This window comes from Cryptotermes secundus, unplaced genomic scaffold, assembly GCF_002891405.2.
Source record: "Cryptotermes secundus unplaced genomic scaffold, Csec_1.0 scaffold950, whole genome shotgun sequence".
NCBI classification, from domain to species: domain Eukaryota; kingdom Metazoa; phylum Arthropoda; class Insecta; order Blattodea; family Kalotermitidae; genus Cryptotermes; species Cryptotermes secundus.
The window spans coordinates 30,394-46,548 of NW_019720582.1; the positions used below are offsets into that span (position 1 = coordinate 30,394).

Consider the following 16,155-nt stretch of genomic DNA (forward strand, 5'->3'; position numbering starts at 1 on the left):
TATTCTATGTGGCTGGGGGTGGACCTCTTGCGTCTTATCGCTGTGTTTTACTCATATGACCATCTCCAGTGGCCTAGTTAGCGGAGCGTCTTGCATACGGTATTACGCATGAATGCTGATTATCGCATTCTTAACCTCATTGCGTGTCCATGTGTTGTCATCTTTGCTCTTTCACTGCAAAACACTTTTCGCAAGTCTCCAGGCACCTAGGTAATGACTTAAATTTTCAATCCCAAATTTGATCCTCAACAAGCAAATCCATTTCCTTCACCATGTCTTCATCCACGTCTAAAATCAGACTGTCATTGTCCTCATCATCTTCAGGGCACTCCTGCCAGAAATAAATATGTATGATGAAAAACGGTAGATTTGCAGTACTTTACATATTGCAGCTTCACTAAAACAGAAAAGGATAGCCATACACATCTAATTTCAACATTAAATCAGTCCAGAGGTGTGGAAAAACATGAAAACATTTGCAGATACTTTGAGTGGATCACAACACATTGACATATTTCCTTCTACAGGTGCGTGCCTCAGCTTCCCACACATGCTATTGCTCATGGCAACTGTCTTCATTAATAGTAACACTTCCCTCAGTCAACAGAAAGATGATACTTCACATTTGTCATCCAAAATTGTAGACACCATATCAGCTGGAATATTAATTCTTTACAGTTAGTGTAATGGTCAATTTCTCTTTTGCAGCTAGATATACGAAGAACAGATCCCTATCATTGAAACAATAGAAATTATATCAGTAATTTTAAGATTTGTTTCCTGCTTTGAAAATATTATAATTGATAGGTCTCTGAGTCTTTCTTTCATTTTTATAATTTTAAGTTTTTGTTTGAAAGAACTTCATTGTAGATAAAGGATGACACTTGATTTGTTCCTTTTTAATTGCATAACTTATGAAACCATATTTCAGATAACCTTCCTTAACCCTTTCACCACAATCACTGATTGCCGCATATATGTGGCATCACACACCATGCGGCATCACACACCCTCTAATTCCGACTTCGATTGAAGAACGTGTGTGTTTTCTATTGAAAATTGAATTACAGTCAACTCTCGATTATCCGGGGGCAGATTAACTGGTTTGCGGCTTAACCGGGGCTACTGTGGCTTTTTTGAGGCTTATATGTTGTTTAATATTCATTCACTTTTGTTTCACGTGGTGAGTTGTAACACTATTTTCGCACTAGTGTGAACTGAGTTCTGCATTCTTTGGTCCCGTTATGCTAATACAACGTTGTAGGGTAGGGGTGAAAGAATGCAAGGATTTGTGGAAAGTTTCAAGGACAGATAGATGGCCCCAGTTAGTATCTTTCTATCGATCTTCAAGTGCGTTAGCAAAATGTCAGAGTGTGAAAGGAAGTGTGTTTTGAGTATTTAACAGAAACTTGTGTGAGCTAGGCTTCGAAATGTTAAGCAGTGACGAAACTGTAAGTTCAGTGGGGTTGCAGCCAGAAGAGCAGGAAGAAAGTGAGAATGAGGAAGAGGTGGACAGTGCTGCTAGTAAGAAAATATCACATGGTGCTGCTCTTAATCATTTGGAATCCTTACTAGACTATCTTGAGAGTGAAGAGAACAGTTTATTAAGTGACAAGCTAATATTACATAGGCTTGGTATGGATATCCGTAAAAAGGAAAATGCCGCGAAAAAGCAAATGACAATATTACATTTTTTAAGTGTTAAATGCGAATATTCGTAAAAAGTGTTGGATGTTGTTGAACACTGTGATTGAAATAACTAATTCATACTTCAGCGTAATGTAAAAAAAGTATTAAATAGGCCATGAGATGACATAAAAATGAGGTTGAATAAATTTAAATACAGGTAGGCCTATAGTATTATGAAGGTACAGTATTACAGTACTACTTTTAATAAAATTTGTCTTAATCGGGTTTTCGATTAACCGTGATTTTCATCCCCACCATTATCCCGGATAATTGAGAGTTGACTGTACTTAGCATTGTACATGAAATGTAGCTGTAACTTTTGACATAAATACATGTATGGTCTCTGAAGCCTATGTTTGCTAAAATGTCTGAACAACCTGTCCAGAGGAAATATATTCAAGCTGTGTTTAGAGTTATTATTGTTCCTACACACATACGTACTTCGATTAGCTTGGTGAAAACTGGTACAGCACTTAGATAAGCGCATAGCTTTGACTGCAGAATGAATGGGGCTTTGTTCTTAGCTAGTAAACAAATAAGAGCGTGTGCATATGCCAGTCCATAACAGTTCACCAATACGGAGTGGGAAGTGCTAAGTGGTTGGGTGGAACAAAATGTCATACCGAGGTTACATGAAAGATATTTCAAAGGGTTGCTCTTTCTGGGAAGAAATCAACGCCACAGAGGTGTGTGGTATGTAGCAAACTTGGATGAATGAGCGACTCGGGGTTTCACTGTCAAGAATGTGATGTCGGGCTCTGTGTGGATGGATGTTTTGAAGCCTATCACACACAACTTAATTTCTAAGGTAATTCTGCATGATTAGTTAAAAGTAGAGTATTTAATAGAAAAGTTATGTCTTATACAGAGCACAGTGTTCGTTTCCGGTTTTAAATTCTGTATTTCTAAATTTTTACGCCTTCTTCAAAAAATTATTGTGATCTTCAGATGAAAACATTGAAATATCGCCGTGCTGTTTATAAAATCTAAAACTACTTTCTTTTCTGAATATGATGATAATTTTTAGCTTTGAAATTCCAATTTTCTTTGCTTTTACAGCAAATTTATAAAAGTTGTGCATTTCTGGTAAGAAAATTTAAATATCCTCCGTCCACCCAGTCTCGTAGTCATCATCATCAGTAATCTGTCAAGACGACAGGTCCACAGTCTCTTCCAAAACAATTCCTCCACTTAATGCAATCTAGAGCTTTTCCTTCAAATGACAGTATCCTCTTCTGTCCCCAAGGTCATCCAGCATCTTCTTATGTCTTCTTCCTCGTCGTCTTGTCACTTCTATCTGCCCATCTATCTTTCCTTCGATAATTTCTTTTAGATGGCAGTTTCTGCGTAAAACATGACCAATCCAATTAGCCTTCCGTTTTCTTATTTCATGTAGGATATTCCTCTGCTCACTGACTCTAATTAACACTTCTTCATTTCTCACATAATCGGTCCAACTGATCTTCTCCATCCTTCTCCAACACCACATTTCAAAACTTTCCAGATGTTTCTGATCTACTGCCCTAAGTGTCCATGTTTCAGCCCCATACAGAGCTATGCTCCAAATGTAGCATTTCACTAGTTTCTTCCTCGTAGTACGCGGGTTCAAATACGCGGCGGAGGTCGTCGAATTTTTAAGGGTGGAAAAATTCAGGGAACAAGTCCTCTAGGAGGGACTTAAGCCGTGGGTCCCGTGTCGTAGCTTTACGGCACGTAAAAGAACCTCATATCTTCAAAGGAGGTCACTGAGCCAAATTAACAGACGTTTCCCGCCCAACAGCAGTCTCTAATACCTCTGGTAGATGGGGGAAGCATTATAGATACCTCTCAGCCAGTAGAGCCAGTCTTGCTGGCTGGGCGGGACTGATGGTAAGCACCAGTACCGGTAGGATATAGAGACTGGTAGAAATCATAGAGGGAAGCACAATGGACCAATACAGGTCTCAGAGCATGGGGAAAACCCACCTTCTCCAATAACTAACTAACTAACTAAGGTTTACTTTAAATGCCATTCGTCGCCTAAGGGTTAATGGGTGAACTAACATTAAGTTGCTCAAGATAAGGTCGAGTGTGGGCTTCTATGAACTTCATGATGAGTCTTTGACTGCCATAACTGCAGGATATTTTCTTTGACACTTATGTAACAATTTACTGTTCAAGGAAGACCATGCACCATGGAGTTAAGACGATTATAAATAAGAAAATGGTCAATTTTACTTACCAGCCAAGGTCCAGAGATGTCAAAGGGCTCCTTCTTTGAAGAAATTTGTACCGCAACCACAAAGAAGTGAATTAGGTACATACAACAGGAGAGAAGGAAGCAGTCTTCTGGGATTTGGCACCGTGTATATGTGGTGTTAACCGACGTTTCGGAGGAACGTATCGCCTCCATCTTCAGGGTAGAAGAAAAAGTATAAGAAATCTGCAAGCGACAAGACCGTGAGAACGGTAAAAGCAGAGGCGATAGGTTCCTCCGAAACGTCGGTTAACACCACATATACACGGTGCCAAATCCCAGAAGACTGCTTTCTTCATAGTCACCGCCGTGAAAGCCTCAAATCTTAAATAGGAGAGAAGACTGAGAATCTGGAATGGCTTTGATGATGCAATGCGGTTGATAATTCCTGGAAAGTGGGATTAAAATAAAATTAACTTTTCATTCATTTTACACAGATTTATTATAAATGTTTCAATGTAGGCCTGATTCTAAATGTTGAATGCCTTTATGCCAAACTGGAGAGATTTAACAGCATGAACAAATCTTTGTTATAACATAAGAGTAAGTTTCAGTGCCTGAATAAAACTGATATGAATATTCAGAGACGAAAATGACAAATATGAATACTGTAGGATACCTAACAGTAATCTGTATAACAGTACTCAAACATTCTATTTATCTTTTTCCTTCAAGATTTAAATTAAAATATGGAGTATGTAAGAAATACACAGTGTTATACAGGGAGATCGAAAAGTCGCACACATCAAACTGAAAGTTGTTATAAATTGTACTGCAGTTAATATAATTATATCTCCTACCACTAGATGGTACTGTAGAGTACTAACAATGAGTAGAAACACCATCTGTCATGTATCGGTCATATGATGTCTGCAGTATAGCTCTGTCTGTTTTGTGACAGACATGTCATTTTCCCAAGAATGAGTTTGGATTGTGGAACATTTCGCCAGCCTTTCTTATGCACGTGTCGCAGACGAGTTTTGTCAGGAATATCCACATTCTACAGTACCTAACAATTCGACGATAACGAGAATAATCAACCAATTTCGGGAATGTGGATCAGTTTCAGATACGAAGAAATCCGGGAGACCGGCCATTTTGACTGAGGCTGAACTGGCTGACGTGGAGAAAATGTTGCAGCGTTCCCCTTCAAAAAGCCTGAGGAGACTAGCAGCGCAATCAGGGATTTTGTACAGAGTGCCCAGAAAGCGATGAAGTTGGTGTACTGTCGATGGTTTCTGACATCTGTTGGCAACTATGGAATTGAGGAGTTTGATCCAGTTTTCTTCACTGATGAAGTGTGGTTTCACCTTAGTGGCTACGTGAACAGTCAAAACAATAGGATTTGGTCATCTGAAAATCCACATGTGTTACATGAAAAGCCCTTGCACTCTCAGAAAATTGGAGTGTGGTGTGCTGTATCACGTCGTTAAATAGTGGGCCCAATTTTCTTTGAAACAACAGTGAACAGTCCAGTGTACCAAGACATCATTACACAGTTTATTGCGCTCCTTGAAGTTGATGAACGTGAATGTTGGTTGCAGCAAGACAGTGCCACATGTCACACATCTAATGTAACCATGCAGTTCTTGCGTGAGTTTTTCAGTGACCATCTCATTTTGAAAGGATTGTGGCCCCCGTGTTCGCCCGATTTGTCACCCACAGATTTTTTCTTTTGGGGGTACCTCAAAGGAATTGCCTGTAAAAACAATCCACATACACTGGATGACCTCAAGAGGAACATTATGACGGCGAGTAACAGCATCAGTTTACAGGTGCTCCACAAAGTGGTCTCAGACATGTTAAAAAGAGCTCACGCATGCATTGCTGAACAAGGAAGCCATTTTGAGCCTATGTTATAAAGACATGATTTGATTTTGCATTTCTAAAATGTAAGGTTATAAACATTAATAGTAAGTGCTGTATGTCTTATAGTTTGTGCATTAAACCAGCAAAATATAATTGCTTAGTGTGATGTGTGCGACTTCTTGATCTTCCTGTATTATGCTTTGAATATTATAGCATTCTTAAAAACGTCCAGTGCCACTCAATACAAATAAACAATATGTAACTTCAAGAAATAAATGGCACTTACAGTGTTCCCATCTCAGAAGTTTGTTTGGACACCATACTTATACTGTTGATGATGGGAATCAAAAAGTACTGGGATGGGTAGCTCTCGAATGGCATGCTGTTTAAGCTGAATTTGAAGAAAATCAGTGTACTACATTCAGGTCCAAAATTGAAAAAAGCGATTGGCTCAGCTTATTACTAAATGCTATAAACAGGGAACTCTCTACCCTTGTAACCATAAAACATAATGTAAAACTTACCACAATGTCCCAATGCACAACTTGTCAGAATGGTGCCTATTGCTGCTGCTATGATTATGTTATAACTACATCCATATGGACTTGCTATCAGGGGTGGCCCGCATATAGGCACTGTGGAACTGCAGAACCCCCAATTTCCACTTGATATTATCGATAATATTTATATAATGAGTCCTTTTTTCTTTAATTCTTTCTTTATACTTGTACAATACAATATATAATCCTTAAGCTTAATGTCAGTAGCCAAATCTTTGTATGGAACTGTGCGCTTCACAGTTCCAGTGGCGAGGTGTTTGTTGACTGTTGTCTGTTGTGCGCATGCGCACATAGGAAGCTACACGCGAGGCTGCAAGGAAGAGAGCACCGTCGTTCCCGCAGTGCCGACCCTGGCTTGCTGGTGGAAGGTAGTTTTTTTTTTTACTCCACGTGTATTGTGCTCAAAAACCGTGTACCATATTCTTGAATATGAGTTAATTGTAGAATTAGATTATTATCCTGCTTCCAGCTATTCTATTTGATTCATTTTTTTTTGTTCTTTTATTTAACAGAAAACTTTAACCATGGCTTTGCATCCCCTAGAAATAAGTTCTGTAACTGTAAGTGAACTTCAACAGCTTAAGTTTTCACAACTGTCTCTCCATGAGAAAGTTGCAGTTAAGAAAAGAGGTCGTTTAACACCTGATATTCTAATATCTCAGCCAGGCATAAGCAAGAACAAGAAATATATTCGTAGCTGTAATTCTGAATGGTACAAATGGAAAAGTTGGCTTTGCGGCTGTGAAGTAAAAAATGCACTGTTTTGCTTCCCGTGTTTGCTGTTTGGGGGTGATGTAACGTGGACAAAAGATGGTTTTAGAAATATAAANATATTCATGAATATCAGACCTACAACATAATACTTTTAGTTCCATGATTTATTTAAACCGTCTTGTAGTGCACACACTCATTTATCTCCTCTCACTCGCACTACATGTTTCGGCATAATAATGCCATCTTCAGGTGCTTACTTACACATACCCAGGAGGCCCAACAGTATAACACACGCAGTCACAGGAGCAAGACACAACAAAAGCACAACACACAAGATAGTGAAGGAGTGCTCCAACAAAGGAGAATGGGCGTGACTGGCATAGTGAGGTGCGACGTAGCGATGTGGTATCCTGAACAATTTTAATAATATTTTTAACGTTTGACAATGTATATGATAGATACATATTTTAGTTATTTTAATATGAGGACAAGACATGCAATGAAATAGTTTGACGTGGATAAGTAAGCACCTGAAGATGGCATTATTATGCCGAAACATGTAGTGCGAGTGAGAGGAGATAAATGAGTGTGTGCACTACAAGACGGTTTAAATAAATCATGGAACTAAAAGTATTATGTTGTAGGTCTGATATTCATGAATATTGCACATTAATTGAGCTGCTGAAATTTATCTTGGAAAATAATCTAGATGATGTTTTTAGTGAAATTACGAAACTGATAAAAGTCCTCTTGACCATTCCCATGACTACATCAGAGGCAGAGTGCTGCTTTTCAACACTGAAAAGAATAAAAACTTCTAACAAGCACTATGAATTCGGAAAGACTAAATGCGCTTGCAGTGCTTTCAATGGAGAAAAATTTCCTCAGTTGTCATTCAGAGATCAAGGAGAAAATTATTGATCTTTTCGCGCAAATTAAAACAAGAAGAATGGATTTCATTTTTAAATGAATAGATTAAGCTTGAACTGTAACAGTTTAGGTTAAAGTAAGTAAAAAATGTTTGATTTAGTTCTTTTAGGATTTTATAAAGTTTCTGAATAAATTTTCTTTTTATACATGTTTGTTTCCTTTTATACAATTTTAAAACAAAGGCTACAAATTTTCTGGAGCAGCACCCCCACTAATTTTAGCTACGAGCCGCCACTGAGTGGAAGAGAAAATAACAGTGGAAGAGAGAATAGCTGTGGAAGAGAGTAGCAGTTGAAGACAGAAGAGCCGTGGAAGAGAGAATAGCAGTTGAAGAGAGAAGAGCAGTTGCAGACAGAATAGCAGTGGAAGAGAGAAGAGCAGTTGAAGACAGAATAGCAGTGGAAGAGAGAAGAGCAGTTGAAGAGAGAAGAGCAATGGAAGACAGAATAGCAGTGGAAGAGAGAAGAGCAATGAAAGAGAGAAGAGCACTTGAAGACAGAAGAGCAGAGTGAAGATGAAATTCGAGAGACGACAGACTAGTCAGGTTGCATCGTGTGGAACACGTTAATTTTGAGTAATTGTAATTTGCAATTGTAAACAGCGTATCCAATAAATCGATCAGTTCACGCGGCAGCATCTGCAGTGTTAAAGAGACGGTCCTCCAGATACGAAAAAGAAATCTGTTGAAGATTGGTGACCGAGAGTCTGCATGCACTCACAGCTAATCGCTTTCCTGAGTCCACATCCCGACTCTTCGCTTGCCATGTCCCACCATCATTTACCGAATACTTCAGTTGAGTCTGGTTTTAATATTATGAACAAACCTATTCGTTCAATAGGCTCTATAATCTAGTATCTTATAGTATCCACATCCTATTGGGGAATTCAGACATAGGTCTGCTGTGTTAATTTCTTAACCTTAGACCGCTTCTGTCATCTAATGGTCAGAGTTCCTGGTTACAGATCCAGAGGTCCAGGTTCAATTTCCGGCGCTACCAAATTTTTTGAGAACAGGGTCCACTCAGTCACGTGAGGATAATTGAGGAGCTATTTCAAGCAAATAGCGGCTCCGGTCTAGAAAACCGAAATTAACGGTCGTGGTGAGCTGTTGCGCTGACCACGCGACACCAACTAATATCAAATTGGGCGCTAACTTCGACGACAAGCGGCGGTCGCTCGGTCGGGATAGTTCGCTTGCGGACTCAAGCAACGGAGTTAGTTTATTTGTATTGTTTTAGCAGTCTTGCTTGATCTACTTCGATAAATTTGACTTGGTTCATCCTGGTCTATCATTAATATTATAAAAGATTAAAATATTTATCAATCACACTGGACGGCGTTAAGAATCTTTTACATTGTTACTAATATGACGGACCAGGATGAACCAAGTAAAATTGAATGAAATTTGCATATTCATAAGATAGCGACGGGATAAATGTAATTTACATGAATACAATACAATGTAAGCATTAATAGAAGTCGGTTCCGGATAGCGATGTATATGGACTATGCGCTGGCAGGTTAGGGAACAGATGGTGATGTGAAATGAGTGGAGTTGAGTATCCACTTAAACCCGAGAAACTCTAACAAAGTGCTTAGAGCAAGAGTAGGACGAAAAAAGCAAAGCTTTCGCTGTGTTTCATAGATTAAGCACCAAGCCAAGAAGACGTGTGAGGAGGCAGAGGTTTAGTTCCACATTTATTAAGTAGATGGGGATGAGTGGACAGCTTCAAACCCCTTCTGCTTTGACCCCGGGGAAGGTACCCATTGAGAAGGAGGCTGGGCGGACCCAAGAGCCGTTCTGGACACTATGGAGAAGGCAGAGATCTTGCCCTTTCCGTGAATCGAAACCACGCTGTAGCCCGTCGCTATTGCAGCTCTTGTAGAGTTGTAGAGCGAGTGTACTGCAAGAATAGCAGAGATGATATGGCTTCGAGTCTGATATGAGATGTCATCTGACATTATGGGTTTTGAAGACGGCTTGAACCCATTACTCTCGGTACACGAGGAATTAGATACACGACTCTTGAGGTTGTGGAATAGCTCCAAGACTGATGTAAGATTCATCTTCTTCAATGGGGACGAGACAGAAGGGCATAACTAATTCTCAGTGAGAAAATCACAAGTGCTGACACCTGTCGGAAGTTCCATATGCACATTTCACACTTGAAGAGGGTGTGACCTTGGTATCTCTATCCCACAAACAAGGGACGATATAATTTACCAGCTCCTGGAAATGGTACAGTTGTAAATTAAGCAATAAGCAAGAACTACTCTGAACAGAGAATTCTGCTCTATTCACTGCTCATAGGAGTGGCAAGAAAGAAGAAGAATGATTAATGCTTCCCTTGTCACTCACATAGAGAACCGTATATTGGCCTGCTAGTTCCCTGTACCTGTCGCACATCTGACTTCCCGTATCCCCAATAAATGTTAGTTATACTCTCCTACTTTTTTGCCACTTTTTCTAGCGAACCAGAAACGCCTGATGTTCTATGTTCGAAATCCCATAAACTTTTTTAAGGTTATTATGAACTAGAGCGTAGCGCCGGACTGTTGATAACAAGTACGAGTACATGTGCATACCGTAGCATGGCATGTCTCTACGACACGTGAGTATGTACAACAAACCTTGTGATCCTTCTCGTTTAATGCAGATGTAAGTATCATATAAGATAGGCCTAAATATGGACGTCAATAGATTTAATATTGTATGAACAAATAGTCTATAGCGTAGTGGTTAAATGTACTATGCTACAAGCCGGAAGGTCGCGGTTTCAAATACTTATGAGGTCATTGGATTTTTTTCAATTGACGTGCTCCTTCCGGCCGCACTAGGCCCTGGGGTTTACTCAGCCTCTAACAGAAATGAGTACCAGGAATTGATTAAATCATTTTCCTGCGGAGTGAAGCGCGGCTGGCGCGTAAGGCTGACAACCTTACCGCCATCTCTGAGCCGATTGTCAAGGTAATGTGGGACCCTTAACGTCTCACAACCCTATGGGCCTTCACGGCCTGTTACAGGGATAGCTTTACTTTTTTTTATTTTATTTTTACTCTATGAACAAATAGGCTAAACCGAGATTTCTGCCTATCCGCCATACACCCACAATAATCCTACAGAAATATTCCTGCAGACATTTTTTTGTTCTCTGAATTTATGCACCAAATGATGAAAATGATCACACTTTTTTGTAACATAATGATGTCACTGTTTCCTGGATCAACATGTTTACATAAGACCTTTATAATTTTCTATGAATTAGCCAGCAGTTACTTAGCGTGTTGTGACATGCCGCCCAAATGCCGAAGTATCGGAGCCACGGCGGGTGTCCATTGCTAGGCAACGACTCGGTAGTCACATTTCTGCTACAGTAAGAGCAGTAAAAGCACAATTGTCTGGGTGACAATTATGCACGATCACGCGACAACGCATACATAGGCAGACCGTCCACATGGAAATGAAGATCAGAATTAGTTCAGTTCCCGCGGTAACCAGTAAGTTAGCTACAATTGCATCGAAAAACGGGAAACAGAAGCCTTGAACAGGGTGTCTTCTAGACCGCCTGGCTGTCACATGTAACAGAACAGAACAGAATAGAACAGAGCTGAGAGCAGAAGAAAGCAGCAGAGGTAAGAACTAAGGAAGAAACAATAAAGACACGCCAGCAAGAACATGAGTTGAAGGGAGAATAGCAGTGGAAGAGAGAATAACATTGGAAGAGAGAAGAGCAGTTGAAGACAGAATAGGAGTGGAAGAGAGAAGAGCAGTTGAAGAGAGAAGAGCCGTTGAAGAGAGAAGAGAAGTGGAACAGCAGTTGAAGAGAGAAGAGCAGTGGAAGAGAGAATAGCAGTGGAAGAGAGAAGAGCAGTGGAAGAGAGAATAGCAGTTGAAGAGAGAAGAAAAGTGGAACAGCAGTTGAAGAGAGAAGAGCACTTGAAGACAGAAGAGCAGTGGAAGCAGGGGCGGCCCGCGTATAGGCACTGTGGAACTGCAGCACCCCCAATTTCCACTTGATATTATTGGTAACATTTATATAATGAGCCCTGTTTTCTTTAATTCTTTCTTTATACTTGTACAATACAATATATAATCCTTAAGCTTAATGTCAGTAGCCAAATCTTTGTATGGAACTGTGCGCTTCACAGTTCCAGTGGCGAGGTGTTTGTTGACTGTTGTCTGTTGTGCGCATGCGCACATAGGAAGCTACACGCGAGGCTGCAAGGAAGAGAGCACCGTCGTCCCCGCAGTGCCGACCCTGGCTTGCTGGTGGAAGGCAGTTTTTTTTTTACTCCGCGTGTATTGTGCTTAAAAACCGTGTACCATATTCTTGAAGGTGAGTTAATTGTAGAATTAGATTATTATCCTACTTCCAGCTATTCTATTTGATTCATTTTTTCGGTTCTTTTATTTAACAGAAAACTTTAACCATGGCCTTGCTTCCCAAGAAATAAGTTCTGTGACTGTAAGTGAACTTCTACAGCTTAAGTTTTCACAACTGTTTCTCCATGAGAAAGTTGCAGTTAAGAAAAGAGGTCGTTTAACACCTGATATTCTAATCTCTCGGCCAGGCATAAGCAAGAACAAGAAATATATTCGTAGCTGTAATTCTGAATGGTACAAATGGAAAAGTTGGCTTTGCGGCTGTGAAGTAAAGAATGTACTGTTTTGCTTCCAGTGTTTGCTGTTTGGGGTCATGTAACGTGGACAAAAGATGGTTTTAGAAATATAAACAAAATGAAAAAAACTGAAAAGCATGGGAAGTCAAAGAAGCACGTTGATAATGTAGTTTCACTGTCACTTTTGGGAACCGTAAGTATTAAGGAGAAACTTAGTGAGGCATACAGACTTTCAATCAATGAGCATAAAATAAAAGTTAAAAAGAATGGATTTTATTTTTAATGAATAGATTAAGCTTGAACTGTAACAATTTAGGTTAAAGTCAGTAAAAAATGTTTTATTTTGTTCTTTTAGGATTTTATCAATTTTCTGAATAAATTTTCTTTTTATACATGTTTGTTTCCTTTTATACAATTTTAAAACAAAGGCTACAAATTTTCTGGAGCAGCACCCCCACTAATTATAGCTACGAGCCGCCACTGGGCAGGAGGCTAAGTATGCTCTAGAGCCGGCCTGGACCGAGTGGCGGGGGAGGACAACCGTGCTGGGAAATAAATCAGACGGTATGCAGCCATCAGACAGACAACTGAGCTATCCTGTTCTGTGAGCACAACGCTCATTCCCTTTTCAGATTCTCAATCATTGTTCGTGGTCAAAGAACAAAAAAATCTTGTCATTTTATTGCTTTGTTCCACTGGGATACATTTGTCTTGTACAGTGGAACCTCGCTTAACGAGCACCTCTCATAACGAGTAATTCGCATAACGTGCAAAACAAATTGTAAAGAAATGACTCGCTTAGCGAGCTACGTTTCGCATAACGAGTGACGAGAGGGGAAGTCCCGGATTGTGCGCTTGCTACATCAGTCTGTGTTTAGCACTCGTTCCGCTAGCATCTTAGTGTCGCTTGTGATCGCACATTTTTCCAAACATGTGTTCAGACATATTATTTGTGATTTTTTTGTGCAAAGTTTAATAACCCTTGCAAAACTGTCCCCGAAGAAAAAGCCGCAAAAAGACAGCCATAAGAGAATAAAAATAACCGTAGAAATGAAACGTAAAATCATTGAAAAGCGAGAACGAGGTGTGAGCGTGGCTGATCTAGCACGCACATACAATCGGTCTACATCAACGATTTGCACTATCCTCAAGAACAAGGGCAAGATTAAGGAGAGAGATGCTTCAAAGGGAGTGACAAGAATATCTACACAACGGTTACGTATTCTCGGAGATGTTGAAAGGTTGCTCCTCATATGGATTTGTTTTTGGTTTTCTGCAGATCGAATTCGCATTCCAGGTTGGTTCATTCCGCATAGAAGAAAAGATGAAGATGATTCACGCTCCATAACAATGTATATGTAATTTTCTTTGAATAAACGTTACACATAACATTTTTTCGGCATGGAACGCATTATCGTATTTTACATTAATTTATATGGGAAAAGTTGTTTCGCATTACGAGTAAGATTCTGGAACGAATTATGCTCGTTAAGCGAGGTTCCACTGTATATTGTATAAATATGCGGTCTCGACAGTAGACAGAAAACAGAAGTGGAGGTTTCTACTGAGGTTGCAAGTGACAAGTGATACATTATGACGGTTAAGGACAAATTTCATGCTTCGTGCTGCACTGGTGAATTTGGGTGTCAAATACCAACTTACTTTCTTTTTCTTCCAAAATTCGCTCTTGAAAGTGCGGATTCCGCTTTGGGCCTGGAAGATACTATAAGGGGTTGTGTCAGGCTGAAGTGATCACATTCCTGCTTCATCCTTCGGCGGCCAGTGTTCAGAACCAGGACAGTTGGTATGGAATTTTTGTTGGACAGGAGCAAGTTTCTCCGCTACTTGCTGTTTGAGAGGCGCTGAGATTTCTCAGAGCGTAGCAGAGGGTCTTCACATGACTTTGATTGTGTGCGTAATTACAAAGTGAAGGTATTATTCTTGTGCAGTTTCCTCAAGCGCGAACTGTCGGATGTGGCGGAGGAGAACAAGATGTTGCTGTGTTGCTTTAACGAGTGATTTGGTTTTGTAATGTCGAGATATAAATGGCGGTGTGGTTGTGAGTTCTCAGTGTAGAGAGATGTGAGAGGAAATGGTTCTGACATATTTTAAGGTTCTATTCCAATATTTTCTGGAAAGACTGAGGAAAGCACCCTGCACTTAGCCTCAAAGTAAGGCCGTAGCAGAGAAAGAGGAAGTATAGGAAGGAAGGGAGAAAGCACGAAAGAAAGAAATATCTGACGGAAGAAAGGACGAAGAAAAGAAAGATGAAAGAGATAAAGGGAGGAAGAATGGATGAAGAAAAGTAAGTGAATAAAAGGAGAGCGTTCTTAATGAAGCAAATAAGCATAAGGTAAAAGCTCAGGTAATGTTTTCCCTGTGCTTAACTAATTAAGCACTACTCCATGAAGACATATGGGTGGAGTGGATGTATAGATCCACATTTTCTTGATCTCAGCACTAATTGGAGGTGAGTGGTCAGCTTAAGGACCCTGCCGCTTTCACCCCGGGTAAGAGCCCCTGGTACCCACTGTATAGGAGTTTGAGTGGAACCCAGAGCCGGCCTGGATGACATGGAAGAGTGAAAATTCTTGACCCTACCGGAACTCGAACTCCCACCACTCGGTAGTACGCCCGTAGCCAGTCGTTATACTGACTGCTCTATACCGGCTCCCAAATAAACATAATAAAGAAAGAATTATAGAAATAAGGAAGTATACACTATGAACACAAGAAGAAAGGAAATCTGAAATGAAGAAACGAAGGAAATAAATAATGTATTCTCGATATCGAAGTTTTCTCTCATTGAGAATCAACAACATGAATGTTGATGCCATGAAAGAACATCGGGATACACGCTTTCGATTGTCGTGACTGAACTGCCATTTGAATACATGGAACCCCCGTAACTTGTTCAGTTTTAACGTGGGAGGAGGAGATGGACCGGCACAATTGAGGTGCAGGAAACAGGTTGAACTGCTTTCTGATAAGGCGGTTTGTCTCTGCTCCACCCTATAGCACATCCTTATGTCCTGCAGGCTGCAATATTCCATTCCCTTCACTACAGAATGTGGCTTGGTTTCTGTTGTAGTTTTCCTCAGTCTCAGCCACTGTCGTGTACGAATATTTCCAGTCGTCAGGAATGTGATACAACATAGCGTAGGATCCAAGTTGACCAGCTTTTAGTGGTCTTACAACTGACCAACATAGGTTTAAGTTTTATAGACTGTGTTGTGTTTGTAGGCCACATTCCTTTTTTTCCCCCATTAAGGCAACCATATGGCGCATGAGTCCTACAGAAACCCAGCTCTTAAACACGTGAACATTTGAGTTTCTTGCTTATAAAATCATTCTACATATGACAGGAAGCGAGTACAATGGGTGTTCTTAGTTGAAAATGCAATCGTTTCATTCTCACTGCTGAATAACATCGTATTGTTTTGCTCACCGAATTGTGCGTATGGGACTTAGAACGCTCTTATTTTCAGAACATGAGTTTCAGGATGGTGACATCGGTTCTTTATCATAGCCGTAAATAAATCCCTTAAAATAACCAAAATATACGGTGTCAAGTTAAATTATATGACTACATATATA

At 40.0% G+C, this 16,155-nt stretch overlaps 1 protein-coding gene across 3 annotated transcripts in view; it reads left to right on the plus strand.

Moving 5' to 3' along the window:
- LOC111869751 (receptor-binding cancer antigen expressed on SiSo cells) overlaps positions 1-5,301 on the plus strand; it is a 25,810-nt gene extending 20,509 nt beyond the window's left edge. The window contains exon 6 of one of the 3 annotated variants that reach the window (XM_023861502.2): positions 3,850-4,040. In XM_023861502.2, coding sequence (XP_023717270.1) covers positions 3,850-3,949 — 100 coding nt within the window. In that variant the 3' untranslated portion in view covers positions 3,950-4,040. Of the gene's footprint in view, positions 1-3,849; positions 4,041-4,988 lie in introns of those variants that run through there. The other 2 variants (XM_023861493.2, XM_023861511.2) reach the window with 2 other exon arrangements.
- Positions 5,302-16,155: the final 10,854 nt, after the last annotated feature.